Below are 25,841 nucleotides of genomic sequence, written 5' to 3'. Positions count from 1 at the left end.
AATAAAAGAAAAAGATGAAGACTGTTCTTCATTCATCCAGGATGTCTGCACCAACCAGCCCAACATGGTCCCATTCTGCCTCGAATGGTTCTCGTCGTGAGGGACGCCTGAGGCATAACTCAATGATGCTGACCAGCACATTCTTGTGAAAATATCTTGGCAAGTGAATGCCTCTTTGACCCATCTATAGTGATGCATCTATCGTGAGGTCCTTGCCAATACCCAGCCCTAGTATATACTCACATACACAAACATTGAAATCCTCCCTCCACTCCACCACAGATAGCAATTGAATGTTTACTCTCCTGTGTGGATTATCATGTGTCTCTTCAAGCTTCCTTTTTGACCAAAATCTTTACCACAGACTGAGCAATTAAACAGTTTCTCACCTGTGTGGATTATCATGTGTGTTGTCAAATTTGCTTTTTGACCAAAACCTTTACCACAGATTGAGCAATTAAATTGTGCCTCACCTGTGTGGATTATCATGTGTGTTTTCAAGCTTGTTTTATAACCAAAACCTTTACCACAGATTGAGCAATTAAATTGTTTCTCACCTGTGTGGGTTAGCATGTGTCTCTTCAAGCGTCCTTCACGACCAAAACCTTTACCACAGACTGAGCAATTAATTTGATTCTCTCCTGTGTGGATTATCATGTGTCTGTTCAAGGCTCTTTTATTAACTAATCCTTTGCCACAAAGTGAGCAGCTTAAGTGTTTCTCACCTGTGTGGGTTAGCATGTGTCTCTTCAAGTGTCCTTCACGACCAAAAGCTTTACCACAGACTGAGCAATTAATTGTATTCTCTCCTGTGTGGATTATCATGTGTCTGTTCATGCCACAAAGTGAGCAGCTTAAGTGTTTCTTCCCAAGAACTTCACTGTTTTTCTGTGAGTCTAAATCTGACTGAGGTTCACTTTCCATCCATTCTTCATCACTGTCTTCAGTCTCTGGTTGAGAAGAGTCTGAAGTCTTGCCAGCACTAGTTGGTTGTAAATGATTAGCTGGATCTAAGTTCCTGGCTGGTTGTGATACTCCACAGTACTCTCCATCAGCTTCTGTTTTCATCTGTTCAGTAGAGCTGCTGGCTAGAGGCTCCTCAGTTTGGCTTTGATGAAGCTGTGAGGAGTCAGACTGATGTTTATCTTCCCCATATTCACTCTTCACAGGCACAGTGTAGAGCAGGGGTGGGCAACTGTTTTTCATGGGGGGCCACATGAGAAACCCAGATTGTTGCCGGGGGCCGAACAAATATTGTCACGCCGTAACCCATGATGGGCAACTTTGATGATAGAGAGGGCCACAAAAAAATGTCCTCGCTACCAGATTTTACTGAGGGCTGAACGGCGCCAGCGCGAAACATTTTGGGCATTTGAAGCCAGGTTTAGAGGAATAACTCATTTTAAATGAACAGTTGTGATGTCATTATTCAGTCTTAACCACCAATATTTGATCCTTTTCTCACGCACTCCTATGTCACCACCTGCTCTCCCTGCAGGGCTTGAAATTAACTTTTTTCACCACCTGCCAATATGGCTGCTAGTTTTTAAAGTTACCAGCCAATTCGAATTTCCACTAGCCGAAATGTTTTTCTTGAAATAAACCAGAATATGAGTGGGTTATTTTAAGCTTAAGTATCAGTGGCCCGGGATTCTCAAAGCCTGTGTTGAGGGTCACACAAGAACAAAAATGCACTCTTGAAGCTAAATAAATCCAAAACCAACAAGTTAATTATTTAAATTTCTACTTCAATGTAGAACAGTCATTTCTTACACATGAGATTACTTTTAGCCTTTTAGTCATAAATATTATTGAAATATATTCCATATTCCAGACTGAAATGCTATAACAGAAGAGTATTGGCCAGAATGACATGAACATTTGGACACTTATTCAGCGGGTATCTTGCATGTTGCGTTCAGGTGCACTGTAAAAAAAAAAAAAAAAATTTTTTTTTTTTTTTTTTGCAATTCCATCGCGGGCCACACAGGGGGCGCCCGCGGGCCGCATACGGCCCGCGGGCCGTATGTTGCCCATGTATGGTGTAGAGAGTGAATGGGAACGTGGTGATATCAGCCTCCTCCAGCCCTTGAATGTGCTCTCCCTCCTGACTGGTCCAGAGTCCCTCCTGTTCCTCTTTAATGTGCGGGGGCTCTGGGTCCTCCTGACTGATCCAGAGTTCATCCTGTTCATCTTTAATGTGTGGGGGCTCTGGGTCCTCCTGGCCCATACTGGGGCTCCAGCTCCACTCCTGCTGCTCAGGGGGAACCTCTTCTTTAATTACCAACAGCTGCTGGAGGTCTGGAGGCAAGACATCTCTGTGTAACCGCACAGCGTCCAGCAGTTTTCCTTGTCGGTAGATCTCCTCCTTTGAACGAGCAGCTTCCTCCTCGTACTCTGCTATTGTTCTTTCAAACAGCCCAAATATCTCTTCAACAGCCGCAGTTAGGCGCTGCTTCACCGCCGCTCTCAGCTTCTGGACTTTAGACAGTTTCATCATTTTCACACAGTGACTGGAACTTTTCTTCTTGAACTACTGACTAACTTTATCCTTCAAAGCTCCAATAGCTTCACCGCTAATGTTAGCTTCACAGCTAATGTTAGCTTCACAGCTAAACCATTCACCTGAGTCCCAGAAGAGCTTATTCTTCCTCTCAGAGTTCAACAGAGCCTCGGTTCCACTTTATATATTCGTGATAATATCATCCGCACATACGAGCGAGTATTCTGTTTGTAAATTAAACTTCTGAAAGGATATAACTTAAATAAAAAACGCTACTGCTACTCCTATCAAGAATGCTACCATGCCACCAGAATACCCAGAGTGCCTTGCGCGGGGCGAGCAGTCGGGATCATGGAGGGGAGGGGCGCGGCCGCGCGGAGCACACGCACACGCGCGCTCCCCCGCCCAGTGCACCAAAACAAACACACACACACACACACACACACACACACACACGCACACGCGCACGCGCACGCGCACACGCACGCGCACACGCACGCACACACACACATATCATCAACAGAAAAGGTAAAAAGAAAATGTTTATTTTCCATCTTAAAATAAAACACACCAAAGAAAGCATCCTTTTAAACAAAAGGAACCCTTAACTAAGCTGTTTTAGTTAGTTTAGTTTAGCTGTTTCTCCCAGTTGAGCAATGAAGAAATGTAATATGGATAGGCTACTATTCTAACTATTTACTTTTTATTTATCCAATCTATGAAACATAAAACATGTTTGTAAACATAAAACATGTTTGTAAACATTAATTCTATTTCATTTATTAAATAACAAATATACAGCACTTAATTTGGTATCATGGGTTCAGATTTACAAATTCAATTTACAGATTTATTCTTAAAGAAAACATACTTTATTGATGGAAGCTCAGCCCCAAGTGTCCTTATATAAAGCTGCATTACAGTTACTGTAAAAATTGACCCTCATCAAAGATCCATTCCTCAGATTCTGCAATGCCGACACCCCCAACTCCCCAAGTTTGGATCCCTGTGTTCATTTTAGAGTCTAGGATGAACCCAGGGATACACACGTCACCATAGGTGACAGTCACCTGGCTGTCACCTAGTGATGTCATAAATCACTGATGGTTGCTGGATCTCACAGTTGGATGGTCTCACTCTAGACCTGAGCCCTGTACTACGAAACTAGTTTAACAGATCCGCGATAAGTCCCTTTGATCTGGTTTGACTGAACAGGATCAAAGCTATCTAGTTAACTGATACTACGACGCTGGTTTTTTACTAGGTAAGTGGACCTGGGATCTGCCTGTGCACGCGCACGTTTTTCGCTCGTGCACAGGCGCGCGTCCACGCGAAAGAGGTGCGCTGACCAATCACATTATGAACAGCTGAGTTGATCCACGCCCACACCCATTTCCACACCCATTTCCTCGTTCCATGAAAGCCAGTGCATGATCAGAGTTTTAGCGGATATTTAATGTATCCGCGATTTAATGTCAGAATGAAAATCCGCGTTGGATAGTCTGCTGAAGGGCTGTCTAAAGCAGCAGCTTGTATTCACATCAGTCATTTGATTTAGGCTACTTTGATCAGCGATTTCTGTCTGATACAGCTGCATACATTAATACAGCAGTCTCAGTCTATACATTTCCACAATCTGTAAGCCTATTTAGACCATAGATTTAGAAACGCATGCTCAATGAATAATGATCTCTATCACTCATGTGTGTGGTTGCACTGATCGAATAATTCATAGCCTATATAAAATAGCCTAGTATAAAGCCTAATAGCCTACTATAAAAGAGAAAACTGCTGAACTGAATTGAGACGATGCGGGCATATTATCATTGATAAAAACTAGCCTATTTTTGCTCATATATTGGCATACAGCCTACAGGACACAGTTCCAGCTGAAAGATGCAAGAATAGCCTGCATATTTAGTATTGGGGCTATCCATATTCATCCCATATCTATATTATATGTATAGGCTTTTCTGGCATGTAGGAGAATATCACCCTCACTCCATTTGAGGGTCCATTCATGATATGCGCCGCGGTGATTAATAGTGATCATATTTCTCCACGCATCGTTGAGCTGTTAAGACATAAAGTGGTAAGTAGGCTTAATTTAATTATGTAGCCTACAGAGCCACAAATGTTTTTCTTGTTATATTCTCAGTTGACTGCAATCTATTTTTCATATGGCGATCTTATATGAACGGTGAGTGACTCCAGAGAGCCGATTATATGGGTCTGTCATGGATTTTGATCTTATCCTCTGAAGCTAACCTGGTCGCGACCAGGTTAGCTTTGCAGCGTCAGTTGCCATGGTGATTGAAAGTTAACTTGCTTTGTAGTACGGCTAAACCAGGTTTAAACTCAAACTTACTCGGATAAGGCATTAAACTAGCTTCGTAGTACAGGGCTCTGGCTACAGATGGATATCACTAAACTCACTCACTCACTCACTCTCTCACACACACACACACACACACACACACACACACACACACACACGACCAAACACATGATCTCCTGGCTGATCCCTGGGCCATCGCAATCACCCTTTAAAGACCAATTGTTACCACCCAATGAATTACTGGTGCAAATGACAGCAATGTATTTCATACACTATATTAAAACCTCTTCTAAAGCCACCTATTTCTGAAGAAAATTGTGAAAACGACATACCCAAACTAAAATGCTTACTGTGGCTGACCTGCTAGGGTTACAGACAACTGCCTGACCTTTTCTGAAAGGTAAGACTTTGAAGTTTCTGTTCCAAGTGTCAAAATGAGTAACACCAGCTCAAACACAGTGGTTGATTCTCGCATAGAATAAAAAACACTTTTAGAGTGTAAACAGTTACCTGTGGTTGTTGTATTTATGGCTAGAAACCCAATGGAGACATAGCCACAGGCCTTACCACATCCCAACTCAAAGAAGATACCTAGAATACCTACCTAGATACCTACCTCAAAGAAAATACCAAAACATGAGTATTTGGCAGTGGTTTTTGTAGGGAGATACCTAGGCGGATTTCCAAAAAGCCATTTGAAAAAGCCAAATAATCTGAAATGTTGTCTTTGTCTTTGTACAAAGACGGCTATAACTTCCGCTGTGTTGATCTGATCCGAAAAAGGAAGACATGGTTCGATGCACAAGATGACAGATGAACAGCAAAAAATCAGAAACGTTAACGCCCGTGTCACGATGCAAGAGGTTTTAACCAAACAGCTGTTGAGTGACATCAAATACAAAAACAGACATGTAGTAAAACTTTTATTAATTTTTTCAAGTCAAAAAACAAACAGAACAAAGATACAGAGAATGATACAGTGGCAATTTTATTCTTTAATCTTTAATTTAAACCTTCGTTTCCCCAGACATGTGAAGTCTCTTCCAACTCAAAACCCTGTCTCGCCCTTTTGACTCAAAACTCAAAATGCGCACACGCTCACATACACACACTCTGAGACATTCATTCAACTGGGAGTCCCCATATCCTGAACTGACTGGACGGCACGGTTAAGACAAGAGGATTGGATGCGAGAACGGTGGACAAGTTCACAATGTCTTGGGCTCATGGAAGTCCACCACAATATTTACTCAAGTGCAATGACCAAACCTGTGCATATCTCAAAGGCCAAAAGAGTCTGTCCCTTCAATTCACGACTATTTTGCAGTAAATATTCCATCAAAAACATTTTCAGACCGTAACCAAAAGTCCTGGCTGTAATCTGTCATAAAATGAAAGTTTCACCTCCCGAGGACTCCCAGTGAGCTCCAGTACTTCACCCCCACAACCCCCCCCCCCCCCCCACCCCGCCCCATAGATTTCCCCCAATCACAGGTACATACACTGGTAGAAAAAAAGAGAACAAACACTGATGATTTCAGAAACGATCAGGATCACTTGTGGATGAAGAGGGGAGAGGGAGGAGACCCAGCTAGTCCAATCAATTTGGGACTCATGTCAACACCTGTTTCACTGATCGATGGAACAAGGAATGGAAGTTGGGGGGGAAAGCTCCATTGTGACACAGACACTGTTCCCTAAAACAATCAAACTAGGCCTAGTCAACTGTGAAAGCACCTTGAAAATAATTAAATGTCATATTCAAAAAGGTTCACACTAATGTAGTGGGTAGGGGGGTTTATTATAGAGAGGCCAAAAGTGCTTTCTTTGGACAATCTCTTATATAAAAAAAAAAAAAAAAAAAAAAAAAAAGATGAAACTGTTCCACTGCGTCTTGAAAGGCTAGACTGGCCAACAGGAGGACAAATGTTGCCCTCTGGTGTCCCATGAATGCAACTGAAAAACACCTAACTGAGCACTGAACGTTTGCCCTTTCTCACTTAACGTTAGAAAAGTCACAACCCAGCGACGCATTTACAGTGTGAAGCTTCAAAAATGACGGCATGCAACATTTTTGTGCAACTGTTGGTGCGAGCAAACATGGCAAAACTAGGACTGTTGGGGAGAAGAATTGGGGTCAATTGAGGCGTGGAGCAAAAAAATCAACGTACTCCCCTCCGTCCCCGGCCCCTTCATCCACAGTACCTGAACATGAGCCTCTTGCAAACAGGTTTACAAAGTTACCAAAAGCAAACAAAAGAGAAAAGCAAAAAATTTAAATTCTTAAATTTTCTCTATTCGTTTCACACAGAATAGTAAGTTAACTTTCTTTTTTCTTTTTTTTACTTTTCGTTCCTCTCAGCTTTTACCTTTGCAATTCTGCTTCAACACCCCGTGTGAAAATTTAAAACAAACTATTGTAAATTCAAAAGGCAGCCTTTTTTCCCTTCTGGCTAACAGTTCAAGTCTATCACATACAATAGTAGTATTTTGTGTGTGTGTGTGTGTGTGTGTGTGTGTGTGTGTGTCAGGGGCCCCCCTCTCCGTAAGATGGTCAAGACTGGGGTAAAGAGAGGCCCCAAAAGTAGGGGTTTCCTTGAAATAAAAATTCACAATTGGAAATGAACCCCTGTGTCTTTGCTTAGCTGCAACTAGAAGCACCACCGCCTCCAGCTGGTTCAAGGTGTTATCCTTCGGTTGTCCACCATGAGTTGAGGGGGGTGTTTTTTGGGGCAGTAGGGGGCGGGGCCTCTCCTCAGCTGCCTCCCCGTCTTCGTAGCGCATTAGTTGTTCTCCTCGTCGCTGTCGTCGGGACTGATGGCCGGGCTGTAGGTGGGTGAAGTGGGGCTGTATCCCGGCGAGGTTGGGCTGTAAGTGGAGCCTTTAGGACTTGTTGGTGAGTAGGTAGGGGACGTGGGCGAGTACTTGGGCGAGGTCGGGGAGTACGTCGGGGAGGTAGGGGAGTATTTGGGGCTGGTGGGGGTGTAGGTGGGGGAGGTGGGCGAGTAGGTGGGAGAGGTAGGGCTGTATTTGGGCGTCGTCGGGGAGTAGGTCGGAGAGGTGGGCGAGTACTTTGGCGACGTCGGGGAGTACTTCGGGGAGGTGGGCGAGTACTTGGGCGAGGTGGGGGTGTACTCCGGGGAGCTCGGGCTGTAAGACGGCGATGTGGGGGTGTATTTGGGAGAGGTGGGGGAGTAGGAGGGGGAGCTGGGGCTGTAGGACGGCGAGCTGGGGGTGTAGGTGGGCGACTGCGGGGTGTAACGGGGACTGGAGGGCGAGTAGGATGGAGAGGTAGGGGAGTAAGAGGGAGAGGTGGGGGAGTAGTTGGGGCTCGTGGGGGTGTAGTTGGGCGAGGTGGGAGAGTAGGAGGGCGATGTGGGAGAGTAGGAGGGGGACGTTGGGGAGTAGCTGGGGGAGGTGGGGGTGTAGTTGGGCGAAGTGGGGCTGTAGCTCGGGCTGGTGGGCGAGTAGGAGGGGGATGTAGGGGAGTAGCTGGGGGAGGTGGGGGAATAGGATGGAGAGGTGGGAGAGTAAGAGGGGGAAGTCGGGGAGTAGGAAGGAGAGGTGGGCGAGTAGCTAGGAGACGTCGGGCTGTAGCTGGGCGATGTGGGGCTGTAGCTGGGCGAGGTGGGGCTGTAGGAGGGGGAGGTGGGAGAGTAAGACGGGGATGTCGGGGAGTAGGATGGAGAGGTGGGCGAGTAGGACGGGGATGTGGGCGAGTAAGAGGGCGAGGTAGGGGAGTAGCTGGGCGAGGTGGGAGAGTAGGAGGGGGAGGTCGGGCTGTAGTTGGGGCTGGTGGGGGAGTAAGACGGAGAGGTCGGAGAGTAGGAGGGTGACGTCGGGGAATAGCCTGGGCTCTGGGGGGTGTAGCCCCCGGGGGAACGGGGCTCGTAGGCCGGGGAGGTGGGCGAGTAGTTGGGGGACATGGCGCCACCTGGAAAGTAGAGTAGAAAAATGTTAGAAAAGAAAAAGGAGTCCAACATCAACTCATTTCAGTTATAACAAGAACAAACTCAGTGTATTTCATCATATTATGAGCATCTTGCATCCCCAAATGAAACCATGCGAGACATTTTTACACAGTGTCTATTAACCTGGAGAGGGGATGTAGGGGCTGGCCGGACCCGGAGATCCCGGAGAGCCAGGAGTGGGAGACCAGGCCGGGGAGTAGCCTGGAGAGAAGCCACTTGCGTCGGATGCCGCACTGGGCGAGAAACCCGCCGCCCCGGGCGTCATGCCGCTTCCTGGAGGAGAAAATACAACGAGTCAGCGAACGAAACCCAATGGAAGAGGAGGAGCCACTGGAAGCTAGGTGTGTACTCACCAATACTGGGGGACCATGCGCCGTACGCCGGCGTCGCTCCGGTGTTCCACGGGGTCATGGCGGGGGACATGCCACTCATGGGGCTCGGTGCCGTGCCAAAGAACATTCCAGTGGCTGCAAAAAGGATGAGAATAGAGTTGAGTCTACTGCTTCTACTACACTGCCAGAGACAAAATACTACACCGTGTCATGGACGAAGGGTATTTTCCACGGCGTGCGACAATTATTTCCCCACTTACGTCCAGCCACGCTGATGCCAGGCATGTTAGTAGGGATCTCCATGCCGTATTTGCACTTCTCGGCATCCAGCAGAAGGTCGAAGCACCCGGTCCCGGCCGGGGCCAGCTGGCCAAGCATGATGTTCTCCGACACGCCCTTCATGGGGTCAGATTCGGCGTGGGACGACGCCTCCATCAACACATCCACCTGTAGGAGGCGAGGCAAATGTATTAGAAGCTCCCTTGACTGGCTACTGAAGACGTTCTATAACCGATTGATCTTCTCACCGTCTCCTCGAAGGAGCACTTCATGAGGGGTCCCGTGTCTTGCCGGTTGATGCCGTGACGTGTGATGGCCATCAAGTGGCCGCGGCATGTCATGGTGTCACAAAGCAGGGACAAGTGACGGTAGTTGACGTAGGAGCCGTCAAAGGAGATGACGTGGTACAACTCCCGCTCCAGGGCCTTACGCACAGCCTCAATCCCCAGCACCTACACGAAGGAAAGAGCAGCTCGAATGAAGTAGGGAACGCCCCCCGCCATGATTCAAATCTTTCTCGTGTGCGAGCGTGTGCCTCGTGTACCGTGAAGATCTCCACAATGTCGTTGGAGGTGGTCCTGACGGGGTCGACGTCCTTCTCGCTGAGGACCCTCATGAGGCCCACTCCGTCTGTCTCGAGGATCCACTCCTGCAAGGCTTTGAACTCGCCCTCCTCCGTGATGATAATCTTCTTCTTATTGTCAGTCTGGGGCAAGTGCATGTACACCTAGAGGAGAAGAGTTTGACCGTTGACTCGTCATATATATCGGTGTCCATTATTATTGGTTATGAATTTGAGATCAGTAATCATCCATGTAGAATCTACTGCTGGTGAATATTAGGATTGCGGTTTAACTTAATACACTGTGTTTATTCGCTCCATTACCTTGCTGATCTGTTCAATGCCTTGTAATGTCATGTCTGTCAGCATGTTGGACTCGATGCACCTCAGGAAGACATCGTCATCCATTTTGTCCACCACCTCCTCATCCTAGACAAAGGAGAAAAAAGATAATTTGCGACCATGTGAAACTTGACTCTTGTAATAGTGTTCGATTATATTGTGTTAAATAAATATTACAATACTCTTAATCCTCTTACCTCTTGGAACTTGTTGTCATCGCTGTTCATGATCCTGATTCGTAGAACCAGCTTCTCGGCATTGTCGTCATTGAATATACAGTTCAGATCGTCTCCAAAACCTGTGGGCAAGGGGAACAATGCCGACATTAGGGACAAGCACATAGTTGTTGTCAAAAGCGCCGAATAAGAGTATATGTGTGAGCAACCCGCCTGCATTGATCTTCTCCGCAATCTGTTCCATAGTCAACTTGCGATCGGTCATGTGCTTGCGGTCGAGCTCGATGCGCAGCAGCCAGGGTGAAATGCGTGTCACATCAAAGTCTGGCATCTCATAGTAGACGTTCACCCACTCCTGGTCCTCCGTGACCACCGTGCTCTGGGGGTTCGGGTCGTAGTAGATGGCAGTGTTGGCCGTCACCTAGGATAGAAGAGGGTTTGCTTTTTTAGTCACTGTTGTCCAATTAGCGTAAAAATGCTTTTGTTTAGATGAGTGCTCGTATTGGGAATGGAACCAGAGCCAATTTTGCGTCTTCAAACTTCTATGTCGGCTTCTAATCATTTGAAGGCCGTTTGGCGCCTCACCTTGCGCAGGGTGGTGTGCTCCAGTCGACACAGGATGTCTTTGGCCCTCTCGGCGTCACGTGCCGCCTGGCCCAGCAGGAAGACTGTCAGCGAGGGCGTCTTGGGCCTCTTGGAGATGTTGATCAGCTCCTTGAGACGCGGCACGCCCAGTGTTACGTTCTTGGCCGACACGCCGGCGTAGTGGAAAGTGTTCAGGGTCATCTGGGTGGCGGGCTCTCCCAGCGACTGAGCGGCCAGAGCCCCGACCATCTCGCCCGGGTGGGTCTGGGAACGGAAGGGGGGAAACGTGGGGTGAACGTGGCTCCAGCGTTGAGCAATCATCATGTCATTCTTTTGTTTCCCCATGCCGTCTACGACAACAGCAGTGCTTATGTCACACATAAACTTAAAAACCCATGATTCTCAGCCATTTTCATATCAAGGACCCAAATCTGAGAATATTTTTATCGTTGGATATGATTTTGTCCAAAAGCCCATGACTCTCTCTATTGTAGGTAGAGCGATAACAGTAACTCTGATCAAAACAGCCATTCTTCTACAACCCTTCTCACGGGGGCCATTTTGTGTCGAAAAGGCAGGGTAAACACAGGTGCAAGCAAAACACTAATGAGGGTTCCAAAACTCCATTATTGGAATTTGGAAACCCTCAATGTTTATTCTGCCTTTTCAACACAAAATTGCCCCCGTGAAAAGGGTATATTGTGTTAATTTCTTGCAAATTAAATAATGGTCAAGTTGAACAATTCATTGCTGCCTTTATTTCCTTTAATGTATTACTTGCTTGTCAATTTGCATTTGTTTTCTTTTGGATTTCTGTACTTTAATGTAATTTGCGGTTGGTATGGATTGACTTGTTTTGTTTTATTTTTTATTGTTTGTAATCACTTGTCTTCTGTTGTATATTTTTGAACTGTCAAAAAAAGGTTGCAAAAAGAGAGAGCAAAAAACAATCAATTTGCTGGTGACCCCTGGAATCCCCTCAAGGACCCCTAGTGGTCCCCGGACCCCACATTGAGAACCACTGGCTTAAAACCACATGCGCCGATATGCAAAACTTACAATGGCCTGGTTGAACCTGGTCTCGATCTCTCCTAGCAGCCAGTCGAAGGCCTCTGTGGACAGGCGGAACTCCTCCGTCATGCGCTTGGAGCAGAGCGTGGAGCGCAGGTGGATGTTGAACAGCAGTGTGGCGTTCTGCTGCGCCTGCTTGCTCAGGGGGTCTTCACCATTCACAATCACCAGCTTCTTACTAAGATCCTGAAGTCCTGCGGGTCCAAACAAAGACCAAACAATTGCGATTTACACGGCTGAATCTACATGAAACAAAATCCAGACCACTGCAGGCTGTTACAGATGGTGGGCCTCCATAGTCTAAACCAGACCTGGGCAACTGGCGGCCCGCGAGCGCCACCTGTGTGGCCCGCACTGGAATCGCATTTTTTTTTTTTTACAGTGCACCTGAACGCAACATGCAAGATACCCGCTGAATAAGTGTCCAAACGTTCGTGTCATTCTGGCCAATACTCCACTTCTGTTATAACATTTGAGCTGGTCAAGTTCCTGGGTTGCGGCATGACAATATTTGTTCGGCCCCCGGCAACACTCTGGGTTTCTCATGTGGCCCCCCATGAAAAATAATTGCCCACCCCTGGTCTAAACACTGATGCTTTTCCCCCCAATATTGATATTCTATTTTATTATCATTATATTTGTTATGGTATGAGAACCCCCCTCATGTCAACGCAGGCCTTTTATTCCAGTAAAATATATGCAAAGATAGCTGGTCACAGGACATTTGGGTCCACTGTACTGTGATGCTCCCTCTCTGCACTCAACTCTTTATATAACCGGTGGCCAGACGGCTTTATATAGCCGTAAGCAGCGCTTGAGGCCAGGCAACCACTCCCACTTATAATCCTGCAGCCAATCATTTGTCCACAAAATCCTGGGACTAATAATATGGCGGGGAAATGGTTGCCATGTGCATCGACAGGCAATTTGAGATATACGGGAATTTATAATGGCTGACGACAAATTGGTCTTTGGTTAAAAAGGCGTTCTTTTTCTGACTTACCCTCAACCACTCGTAGAGGATTGAGGTCTGTAGGGGTGCGAATGTTGATGCGGAAGATCTTCTGGGCATTCCAGATCATCCTGTTCAGGTTGCATGGCAGCACCACCTGTAGGGGAGGAGGAACATTGCATCCCGGTTAAACAAGTTGGGGCAATTTCATTAGCACCGGTACATTTATATAATGTACGTTGAAGAAACTGTTTCAGAGCAAGTGTGTGTGTGTGTGTGTGTGTGTGTGTGTGTGTGTGTGTGCGCGGGAGTGACCACACACACCTTGCTGTCCCCAGTGGGGAAAATGGCCCGAAGGATCTCCCTGTCGTCCTTCATCTTTTCATACTCCTTCTCCAGGACGCTCTGCACGTTGGCGTTGGTCATCACATCTTTCACCACGTCCTCCTGCAGCGTGCGCCTCAGCGCCCGCTCGCTGCTGCAGTCGAACTTAAACCTGGACAGATTAGTCGAGTGGATCAGAGAGTTAAGCCACTGACGATCGTTTACACAGGGCATGTGCACGACATGAGGGCGACCTAATCCGGCAAGATGGGACTGAATTAGAAGCCATGTTTGGTACGCCACACTACTAGTATGATCGACGGGATGCAGGAGTGGAATAATGGAGATTCTTCCACTCCTACATCCCTGTGATGATGTGTATACGAGCGGTCTCTCACTTCTTCTCGAAGGCCTTGTTGGATGGCTTCAGCGTGGCCATGTTCTGGAACTCCACGGCCTCCCCGGCCAGGCCGTCCTCGCCGTAGCGCAGCTGTACCACCTGGTTGATGGAGTTTCGCACCGTGGCGTCGTACTTCACCATCACAGACTCCATAGACTTGATGAGACGGCGCTGGATGTAACCTGGTGGAGGGGAGGAAACACTTCTTGAAACCAACCCCTTTTCATTCGTGCGCGGAAGTGTCCACTTGCCTTCTTTCAGTAGCATCAATCAGACAAGCGGAAAGTAGAGAGGGGACAAAGTAGGGGAGACAGGGATAGATCCTATTCATTGCTAGCTATCTGCCAGGTTTGCACATTTTGTGATTAAGTGCGATTGAGGGAGGTGTGATGGCAAATTGTTTTAAATGCCTTCTGGGTCTTTGAGGCAAGTGAGCAAAAAAATAAATAAAAAAAATCACTAAACACAGCCCCACATATTTCCATAATGTACCCAGACTCTCTGGTGTTAAATAAAGTCAAAGTTCTTGAGTCAGAGGTTCAGCTTACTTGAATATATTTTGTCAGTTTATCTCACGAGAGAAAGAGATGCACCCAGCATGAAGGCTGCATTGACATTTTGTTCGAAGACACAGATTGTAACAGACTTTTATGTGATGCTATGACGCGCAGAGAGCTGACATCAGAACAGATACGTTTGCGCTGATACAGAGGCGTTGTACGGTACAGTAAGTGATACCAAAGATGACATATGTGATGAACATTCAGAGCCTTCATTAGAAACAGCACATTCTTGGATTGGAAGAGAGTACGGCTTCTGAACCAAAGTTCTAATATTCACAACTCCCTCCTCTCCTGCTTTTCCCCCCCATCCAGCTGCCTGGACTTACCGGTCTCAGCAGTCTTGACAGCCGTGTCGATCAGTCCCTCTCTGCCTCCCATGGCGTGGAAGAAGAACTCGGTTGGCGTCAGGCCGGCCAGGTAGGAGTTCTCCACAAAGCCTCTGCTCTCAGGGCCGTAGTCATCCTTAATGAAGTGAGGCAGTGTGCGGTGCTTGAAGCCAAAGGGGATTCGCTTACCCTCCACGTTCTGTTGCCCCACCACAGCAATAACCTGGAGGAGGGAAGACGGTGTGAATTCTATATCTCTACCTTAGTGTCCTCTAGAGAGAAGGAATTAGTTTATTAATGAATTACTAGAGAGAATCTTTTATCCATTCCGGTGCTGTGGAGTGCAACAAACTGCCTCTCCCAATCAAAGAAACAGAAAGTAAGGTGGCTTTTAAAACAAAGGTTAAGAAACAGCTTTTTAGCAACCTGTCTGCATAACCTGCCATTTCTAATTGTGATGTAATGTGACGTGTTGTTGCTTTGCTGATATTATTGTCTGTTTTTACTGTTTCCGCTCTGATTGAAGTTGAGCACTTTTAGATATTGATATAGTATATGTTTCTTTTGTCATTTTAACCCTAACCCATTTTTAGTGTTGTATTGCACTTTACCAGATGCCTGTCTCCACAGGGGACACTCGACACAACAGGGACAACGATGGAAATAAGTCCTGGACTTTTTCGTTTTATCCCTGACACTGCAGCATTTTGTTCTTACTTATGTATTGCATACTGTCTAATAAAATAAAATAAAATCAAGGAGTGGCATCAGCGGAGGACCAAAATGCGTGACTCATTAGCCAATGAACAGCCAGGAAAGGGTCTCGCGCTACTTTTGAATACTAAAATAAAGCTGATCAAGTACAATTTGATTCAAGAAAAAAAAAAACTTTCAAAGTACAACACAAACTGTCCATTTTGCTGCAACTCGACAGTGCTGCTTAATCCAGGACCTTACTTCCTGGAACCCTTGAGAGTAGAAAACTGGTCCATTGGAGTGAACGGAGATGTCGCGACTCTTCTATATACACGGCTCTGCTCTACCTGCATCACTTCGGGGCTGATGCTGGATGGTGACATTATTGTAAATCAAACAATGTAAGGTAATGGATAGCTGTGATTCTCTCTATGGAGTACAAGTGTGTGTGTGTGTGTCTGTTTTCTTACCTGTGAGATGTTAATCTTGGAGCCCTTGGAACCAGCCACCACCATGGACTTGAAGTTGTTGTACTCAGACAGAGACTTCTGAGCGGAGGATCCCGTCTTGTCTCGGGCGTCGTTCAGGATGCGGTTGACCTGGTTCTCAAAGGTCTGTCTTAGTGTGTTACCAGGGGTCGGCTCCAATTCGTTGTTGTGGGCTTTCTCAATGACCTGGTGCACCACACGATCAAAAGGTGAATGGAGATTTTTTAACATAAGTATAACCCAGTCTCTATACTTTGTTTATTTCCAATGCAATCGCAGGTGAAATTGTTTTTGAAAAGACTAAAATGCTCGTAATTCTGTGGAGCTTTAAAGATCTTGGCGATGAGTATGTTCTTACTTCTATCACATCCTGTTTGGCTTTCTTGATGGTATTCTGAATGTCAAGGTATGTCTTTGCATCAGCAATGGAGTCACCAATACCAATGGAGTGACCTGGACAAAAAGGGAACAATATTGTAAAGTAGGATATCAGAAAGCGTGTAATCATATCAAGGACTCACTGCAAAAATACTATATATCTATTTTTCATGAAGATCATTATTAATTAATTATTCAATACCACTAAATAGGGAGGATACAGACTGTCAAAGTGCTATTAGTTGTTTTCAACCAAGGATGTAAGTTACCTTACGTTTACAAAAGCACCAGAACTTGTTTAATGTTTGATTTACGGTACTAATAATTTACTAATCGGTCCTTTTTCAAAATGGTGCATCTCTCATTTTGGATGTTAATGTTTCTTACTTCCACTGATTCCTTACCTTCTATGAGCAGCCAGTTGTTGACCACAGTCTGGATGTTGGAGTAGAAGAGTCTGGTGATGTCGTGGCCCATCTCCAAGTAGGAGATGTGGACCAAGGAGCCGGCCGACGTACCGAGACTCTTCTTACAGAGGATTCCCATGATTAGCTCACCATTCTCCACTATGACCTATGGCAAAGAGTTGGACGTTATTAGGGCAGTGGTGGCTTAATGGTCAGAGGAGCGAGCTTGTGTCCGGAAGGTCGCCGGTTCAATCCCTGGACCGGCAGGATAAATCTGGGTGGGGAAAGTGAAAAAGCAGTGCTTGCCCCTCCCTCATTACCACCACTGCGGTGCCCTTGAGCAAGGCCCTTAACCCCAACCGCTCCAGTGGAGCTGATCAGTGGCCAGCAGATCAGACTGTGGTTGTACACTGGTCAGCTTCCAGGTGTGAATGTGAACAGGACGCTCCTGAAACGACCTTTGATTTTCATTCATTGGTGTGATGGGGCTGACAATTCATCTTCATGACAGAGTGATGCAACAAAATTATTCAAGCTAACAATCCCAAAAGATAAATAACGTGTACATAGGCTGTGGAACAATAAGTGACTGTATGCACACTTTTTTAGGCAACGTATTTCAAGTGAGTTCAAGAAATCCTCAACAGTGATCCACTCTAAAAGCACTGACTAAACTGCTAACATTGTCTAGCCATGTTCACTGCAGTTATTCTATTTGTAGTTTTCATTAGTTTTTATTTTTATCTCATTTTTTAATTTTTGTTTTCAATTCAGTTTAGGTTCGTTTCCAGAGGGGGGTTTGCTTTGATTTCTAATTGTTTAAAACTAAAGACATTTTCTGTATAATTTTATTTTAGCTAGTTTTGTAAGTACACTAAATAATTTTCTTCACGCCTTTTAGTTTTTACGTTTAGTTTTAGTTAACTACAATAACATTAGTTCACCATTCCACAACCTTACAGTATATGTGCACGTTTAATCTTTGAGGGCGTTGGCTTGAATAGTCTTCTGTTTGTGTTAGAACTGGTCCCACCCCCCTTAGTTTTATGAGACAAAATGGCTGCCAGAGAGTCAATAGTGGATCCTGCTCTTACATTCCAACAGTAGATGAATGATCAACTATAATCAAGATATGGTTTTCAATATCTATGTTAAGTTAATGTTAATGTTAATGTTAATGTTATGTTAAGTTAACTGCAGCAGTATGCCGATCAGGCCTCCTCCGTACCTTGGTGTCACCAGGTGAGATGTGTTTGTATGGCCCGCTGTCCTCCTCGTCGGGGTGGGTGCTGTGCGTTCGGATCACGTTGATGTGTCCGGGAATGATGAGGCTGAAGATCTGCTTGCCTGTCCACAGGGGCCGAGGCTTGATGATGGCCGGCTGGGGCACTTTGCCGTCCCACGTGGAGAGGAACATCAGCAGGTTCATCACCTCACCCTGCGTGAGGAAGGAAGATGAACTGAGAATCAATTCTCTTTTTTCAAGCGAGAGCAATACTTGACAGCACATTTTGTGAGTGCTCAACGTTAAAATATCTGACAAGCAGACGTAGACCACTTAAAAGCCTCCTTACCCGCTCTAAGAAAACGTCCCTTTTCGTGAACTTGCGCACAGCTGTGAGAGTGTCCTGCACAATTCCCATGACGGGCCTGTTGGACTGGGGTGTGACAATCATACGCGGCACCATGGCCAACTCCTGGATCTCTGCCTTCGTCTCAAGGGACTGCGGCAGGTGGAGGTTCATCTCATCCCCGTCAAAGTCGGCGTTGTACGGGGTCGTCACACTGGGGGGAGATGAGGAGGATGGGTGTTATACAGCTACTCTACATAATAACATATCATCGTCATCATATCATAAAGGGAGCAAGTGGGCTCCGTTTGTTTGTATTTTTGTCCCACTGATGATGTCACAATGTCTATCATCAGTGATGATCAAAATCATCTTATGAGATCACTGATGCTGTCATAGGCACTGATGATGTCATAGGCATTGTGACATCATTATTGACCAAAAACCGCAATTGCTGATGATGTCATAGTCAAATGACAGCACTGATGATGTCATAGATGATGATGTCACAATGTCTATGACATCATCAGTGATGTCACAATGAGGGTGAGGCCACGCAGCGGCCGAACTAGCGAGCCCGCACAGCGGGCGAGCCTAGGAAATGAGCGCACGAGATGCCTAGTAAAGTCCAATCGGGAGTCATTTGACAGAATGTGAGTAATTATTATTTCTCTATTAAAAGATAAGTCTGGCATGTAACAGCCAATTTATATGAAACAAGTTTCAAACAGCTAGTGAGGACTGGTCTTATTCTGGTACCTGAGGTTGAGTCTGAAGGTGGACCAGGGCAGGATCCGGACCCTGTGCCCCATCATGGACATTTTATGTAGTGTGGGCTGTCGATTGAAGATGATGATGTCACCATCACACATATGTCTTTCCACCTATGGGGAGAAAGAATAAAGAATACTCAGACCAAAAAAGCACTGTGATTCATGTGATTCAATGTAATATATTTTTCCTGATACACCTTGACCCTACGGCTAATTCAATGATGACTGTGATCTTGCCTTGTAGCCAATCTGCAGATGAAGGTCACTTGGTTTGGGGTGGAACCGCAGGTCAATTCTGTCTCCATTGTCACGGATGATATATTTGGCTCCTGGGTACTGGCTGTTGCCTCTTCGCACCAGCTCTTGCAATCTGGGAGGTTCAGCAGAATCCATTGATATCACATCCGATAAACACGTGATGCAGTATACTGCAGACAACGTGCTACAAACTCAACGAGGCTTAGTCAGCCGGAGCAAAGTCATTTGACATACCTGTCAATATTAAAGGGTGTGACAATTTCGGGGAAGGTCATGTTGGCTGCGATAGATCGTGGCACGCCCACTTGATCGATCTGCAGCATTGGGTCAGGGGTGATGACAGTTCGGGCGGAGAAGTCCACACGCTTCCCCATCAGATTTCCTCTGACTCGCCCCTCCTTCCCCTTTAGACGCTGTTTGAGGGATTTGAGGGGGCGGCCAGACTTTTGCATTGCCTGGAGAGAAAAGAATTCATTGGCATTCAAGGACAATAAAAAAATAATGTGCACAACAGTTTAATATATAAATTCATCTGAAAGAAACTAAACCCGATATTAGTGATCCCAGGACATACATTTCAAATCACATTATATTAATTTAAGTTGGCAAGTCCAAATCCGATGCTGGTTTTTGTGTTGAGCTGGAAATGAACTTTTTTAAACCAGGGCCATTTTTGCCCCTGTAAAATATATTTTGGGGGCATTTTTGGATAATTTCCGGGGCCATTTTATCAAATGTTGGGAGATACGTTGGCCCAGTTGCACAAAGCACCTTAGGTTAAGATTTCCCTTAGAGACAGAGTTATGGTGTCCATACAACAGAATTGGCTGCACAAAACACCCTTAAATGTTGTGCTTATGTTTTCCTTAAAATGTTTAACGTTATAGAGAAGATTTAAGATTTTTGTGCAGCCGATTCCATTTTATGGACACCTTAACTCTGACTCTAAGTGAAATCTTAACCTACGGTACTTTGTGCAGCTGGGCCCTTAGCTGCACCTATGTAGCATGACAGACCAATCAATGACTCTTATCCAAGCATATTTTATTTGTAAAAGTTCATAAACAATCACAGTTAAAAGATGCCCATTTGCTGTCTCAACAACACTGTTGATTGTCTGGCATGTTACTAATGTACTTGGCAAAAACATGCTGGCCAGCTAGCTTGTGCTGCCTGTCGCTGAGGTACAGTAAATAACGCTAGTAGGAGGAGGGGCGGGGGTTGTACGGATGCCTAGCTGGCCATTTTCGAGTCACGCTTTGCAAATACGAATAATGTTAAAATACAGAAAGTATGAAATTCTTTATTTTATGGGGGCATTTAAAAGCCCCCGTCACCCCAATTCCAAGGGCAATTCTAGATTTTTTTTAGGGGCGTTTTGCCCCGAGCCCCCCCGCTAATTTCCTACCCTGGTTGAGCAGTACACATTTCTGTTTCTATTCTATTGTCTCTTGGAGGCGTTATGAAATGCATGCATACCCTGGGCAGGCCTGGCAGTTCATTATCGATCATTGTTGCCACATGAAACTGAAGCAGCTTGACGTCCTCTGCGATGACGTGAGCCGCCGCACCGCTCTGCTCGTTTCTTCTGAGCTGGTTGTTGATCTTGACGATGTCGGCCAGTTTGTGGGTCAAGTCATCCTTTGAAACAGAAGTGATTGGTCATTGCTTTAGCCGGCGCTGTTCGTCTAGCTACACGTGCCATTTTTACACAACTTAAAAGACAGAGCAAGGTGACAAGTAGGGGTGGGACGATACACATCGATCATCAATATCGCATTGTGTATCGATGCAAAGTGAAAACATTTATATATATCGTCGTACACCTTGTAAATCCAAGGTGATGGTGGATTAGCCTGGGTAAACCCAGCCTCCACGTGACTATCTATGCACTATCAGTCACTGATAGCGCATAGATAGAGGTCACGTGGAGGCTGGGTTTACCCAGGCTAATGGTGGGTGGCTTATGTTCATAATTGAAAGGTCATCAAGGGCTCGTTAAGTTAACCAATAAAAAAAGAATTTGCACTTAAAGGGACAGCTCACCCTAAATCCAAAATACATATTTTTCCTCTCACCTGTAGTGCTATTTATCCACCTATATCGTTTTGGGATAGTTGCCTGAGTTTTGGCGATATCGGCCGCAGAGATGTCTGCCTTCTCTTCAACTGGATGGCACTCAGCTTGTATTGCTCGAAGCACCAAAAAAATACATTTGAAAAACTCAACAGCATTGTCTCTTTCCAGAAATCATGACCCGGTTACTCAAAATAATGTACAGACTTTGTTGTGAGCAGTTTCATGTAGGAACTATTTTCTTTTGCAGTCTCATGTAGGAACTAGCTAGCAGCTAGGGGCTGTAGTTCGGTCAAAAGAAAATAGTTCCTCCATGAAACTGCGCATAACAAGGTAAGTACCGGGGTCATGATTTCTGGAAAGAGACATTGCTGTTGAGTTTTTCAAATGTATTTCTTTGGCACTGTGAGCACCACAAGCCGAGTGCCATCCAGTTCCATTGTATTGGAGAGAAGGCAGAAACTCTGGGGCCGATAACTCCAAAACTCAGGCAACTAACACAAAACGATATAGATGGATAAATAGCACTACAGGTGAGAGGGTTTGTAGTGAACAACAGGTCTATTTTTATAATTTGTATTAAAAAGGGGGAAAAAACATTTAAAGGTATGGAAGAGCTCAGAAATGAAATTGTCAAATCATATCTTAATTGCTTTTTTGCGAGTTGATATAAATGTAACTGATTGTGTTTAAACGGGCATATGATATCGTCTCATATTGATCATAGGCCCCTGAATTTGATTGAATCAAAATCGTATCGTGGCAGACTTTCTGATATCAGCAAAATATCGTATCGTGGTCCAAAGAATCAATATGATGTATCGTGATGAAACGTGTGATTCCCAGCCCCTGTGACAAGTCAACATTAAATTCGGTGTGCGATCACGTTGCCTCACCTGGTTGCGAGCGGAGCCCTGCATGACGACGGCAGGCCTGACAGCCAGGGGAGGCACCGGCAACACGGTCACAATCATCCATTCGGGCCGGGCGAACTTGGGGTCCATGCCCAGGATGACGTCTTCCTCGTCCGAGATGCGCTTAAAGATCTCGTGCACGCGCTCGGGGCTCAGCAGGATCTTCTTCTCCTGCGAGTCCTCGTTAACGTGCTTCCACTCGGCATACAGCTCCAAGCCAGAGCGTCTGATACGTGGCTGGTAGCGCCCGCAACCGCCGTGGCCCTGGGAGTCACAGAGAGAGAGAGGGGAGAAAGAAAAATTGGGAGAGGGGATAGAACGATTGTAAGAGAGTTAACGTGTTGGATGAGGAGTGGGGCTGCGTCATGCCCGTGACAGCAGTAGTGTGACGGATTTTATTGAGTGTCATGTGTATTGTTGTCTTGGACCCCAGGAAGACTAGCTGTCGTCTAGGCCAGTGGTTCTCAACAGGTCTAGCCTCAGGACCTCCATTTTTCTTAGTCATAGGCCGCGACCCAAATTTCGTATTTTCTTTTTATACCACTCAAATTTATTTCACAAAAAATAGTGCAGTAAACCAAGTTGAACTGGTGATGCTTATCAAGGTTCAAAAATCTGAGTTATTTCACTTAAACAAGTCGAGATAACATTTGGGGATATTTGCAGCTATTCCCCGCTTCCCCCCCCAGCAAATCATTTAGGCCCATAAACACTGCAGCAGAGAGAGGTTAACAAAGTAGAAAGTACAAGCAGAAGCTGTGAAATAAGGCTGATATCTGAACCGACAAACAGGGAAGTGTAGCATCTGTAACTGTCAGCTTCCCCAAAACAGAAAAACTACGTACATAATGGGGCTTTTTTGGTTAGGGCAAAATACCAGGGTAAGCCAATCAGAGGCTGGGTAGGGTGGGCAATGCCTTTGCCATAGTAGGACATGCGCTGCTTCATGGTATGTCCTTCAAAATAAAAGCACAGCATTTGATTTTTTGTATTTCTTTTTTCACCCAAGGGGGTCCGCGAGACCGCGACCCACTCAAAACGGCCCTGCGACCCACCCTTGGGTCCTGACCAACCAGCTGAGAAACCCTGGTCTAGGCGTCAGCTAATGGGGATCCTTTTTAATAAAGTTTATTAAAAAGTTTGTTGATTAAACAAATATCAATAACCAGGGATGCAAAGTCATGGGTAGTGAAAAAGGTGACAGATACCTATTTTAGAACAGATGTCCTATTTTAGGATGAAAAAGATGACTAGTTTGCATCTCTGAATAACGGTAACATTAAGCAAACAGAAAGCAATTGTGGATTATGAAATTGCAGCACGAAGGCCCTTTAGCTGTAGCATGAATTAGCTAATCCACACATAAACCACATCAAATGAGATACACAAGAATTACAGAGTACATCAATTTAACAAAGGTCATGAATTTAATCCTGCATGAAATAGCGGCAATAGTGGATTTACAGTCTCATGGACACGTATCTTGTTTGTCCACACAGGGGTGCTCAAGGGATTATGTACTATGTAGGCCCTAATGCTGACCTTTTGAACAAGTAACCAACTACTCATCCCGCCCAAATACCTTCTCCTTGCTGATGTCCTCCGAGTCAGCCTCGTGCTGTTCCACTCCAAATTTGTTGTCCATCTCCTCCCCTCCTTCACAGATGTTTTTGCCTTTGCACAACTCGTACACGTGTGTCAGACGCTTTCTGGGCTGGCCTTTTGATTTAATCAGGATGTCTTTGATCTTGGGATTATTCTACAAGAGACAGCAATAGGAGCAACATCAGCATCAAAACTGCAAAGCTTCTGAACACAATTGAAGTCATCCTTCCAAGGTAAAAAATATCAACAGGTTTTCATGCTTTATTGTTTGGGTGAAAGCAATACGGTGCACATACTAACCGAATCCACTAATAGCTTGGAGCAAAAGAAGCAGACGCATCGAAGAACCTTCATAATCTTCGTTATGAAGCCGACATGAAACACCGGCTTTGCCAGCTCTATGTGCCCGAAGTGGCCGGGGCATTCTGTCATGTTGCCTGTAGGAAGAAAAGCTGTGTTAATAATGGGACGAAGATAGAGTGGTCAAATAATTTATATATTTTAGCAGGAAATGCTAACATAACACTGTGTACCTGCACATGTCTGACACCTTCCAGATCGTTCTATGACCCCTTGCCTGGGGTCCATAAGGCCACCAAGTTTAGGACGCCCCCCTTCTGTGGTTTCGGGGTATTTGATTCCCCCCTCTGTGACGGACATCCGTTTCTAGAGAGATAGCCACCATGTGTATAAATTAAATAATACTCCAACCTACAGTAGTTCATCATCCATCACCAATGCTAGAAAATCCACTTCCTAAAACAGCTTTGAAGTTGCTAAGAATGATAACAAGTTTGTGTACATGTGGCTAAAATCAAATACATCATCACTGATAAAACCATGAAAACCACCCCAAACAGAATTTGCTTAATCAAGTGTTGTGTCTTTATGTCAAAGTAAATTTTCAAAACTAATAATCTTGATTTAAAGAAAACATGCATATCACTGACTTCATTGAAGTTACCTTTTATTATGATTTATTTATTGCATAATAAGGGAACAGACCAGTGTGTGAATACATCTTCAGAGGAAAATCAATAAGACCTGTAAAGCTATGTGCGTATTGCATAAATGTAGCCATAAAATGTACTTGTTTATAGGTCAGTATGTTACATTGTCCATATTAAAAGGGGGTTTAATTCATGTGATAGCCTGGATCAGTTTCGTTAACAGTGTGCTTAAAGTTTGTCAAAACTTCCTGCAACATGCCCTTGCTAGTTAGCTCAAGCTCCACCAGCTTCACATAGCTAGCTAGGCTAGGCTAACTGCAAGCATTTCCCTTTGTAAACAGAACCATGTCTCTGCCATCAATGCTAAACTACAAGATTATTCATGAAAGAGTACGACTAATGTGTGAACGTTCAGAGAATGAATAAACCCCCAGTCCCCCAAAAGAAAACCTACAAGCTCATCTGGGCTGATGATGCCGAATTGCACTCTCCTGATGAGGCGCAATGGGCATGCGCTGTCGCCGGAGGGCGGTCCGTGCATCCTGTCTAGTATTCAAAGAGACGCGTCCTCCCTCGGCACGCCGCTTTGTGAGAAGGAACAGCCTTTAAAATGTCGCCGGGGCTCTGGCCAGGCCGCCAACGGTGACCGGAATGTCTCCGAAGGCGATATCCCAAGGACCGTTGCTGTTCGCTGCCCTAAGAACCTATTTATTTTCCTTTTGGTCCCAACTATTCTGACTAATGGCTGCCCCTTCCCTTTTTCTGTTCTACACTGTGGTGCGCTCTCAGCGCTTATGAGCGAGAAAGAGTCCAACGGCTGTTTATATAGAGCGAATGCCTGCTATGGGGTTGCCCACTCCAAAAGACAGGGGCTGAATACTCGGGAGGTGGGGCATGGATCTGTATAGTAAAACGCTTATTGGCTATACAAGACAGCCTTATGAATAATGGATTTTATCACACGTACAGCCAATGGCAGAGAACGTAAAGGGTTTCCTACA

General features: G+C 45.4%; 1 protein-coding gene across 1 annotated transcript; it reads right to left on the bottom strand.

Moving 5' to 3' along the window:
* Positions 1–6,328: 6,328 nt before the first annotated feature.
* Positions 6,329–25,606, bottom strand: polr2a (RNA polymerase II subunit A). The gene is made up of 29 exons (XM_083640415.1): positions 25,295–25,606; positions 24,424–24,556; positions 24,191–24,327; positions 23,868–24,044; positions 22,268–22,549; positions 20,775–20,936; positions 19,530–19,750; positions 19,275–19,407; positions 19,024–19,148; positions 18,268–18,478; positions 17,922–18,131; positions 16,691–16,859; positions 16,267–16,361; positions 15,891–16,094; positions 14,725–14,947; positions 13,834–14,017; positions 13,436–13,607; positions 13,163–13,268; positions 12,148–12,353; positions 11,089–11,352; positions 10,717–10,924; positions 10,525–10,625; positions 10,310–10,414; positions 9,968–10,150; positions 9,672–9,875; positions 9,405–9,591; positions 9,166–9,279; positions 8,936–9,085; positions 6,329–8,775 (listed from the first exon to the last, which is right to left on the bottom strand). Exons 1-29 carry the CDS (start codon positions 25,379–25,381, stop codon positions 7,625–7,627), a joined length of 5,904 nt encoding a protein of 1,967 aa, XP_083496541.1. The 5' UTR covers positions 25,382–25,606; the 3' UTR covers positions 6,329–7,624.
* Between the last annotated feature and the right edge of the window lie 235 nt (positions 25,607–25,841).

This window comes from Poromitra crassiceps, assembly GCF_964638095.1.
Source record: "Poromitra crassiceps genome assembly, chromosome: 7".
Classification (NCBI taxonomy): Eukaryota; Metazoa; Chordata; class Actinopteri; order Beryciformes; family Melamphaidae; genus Poromitra; species Poromitra crassiceps.
This window is presented reverse-complemented; position numbering and strand designations above follow the sequence as displayed.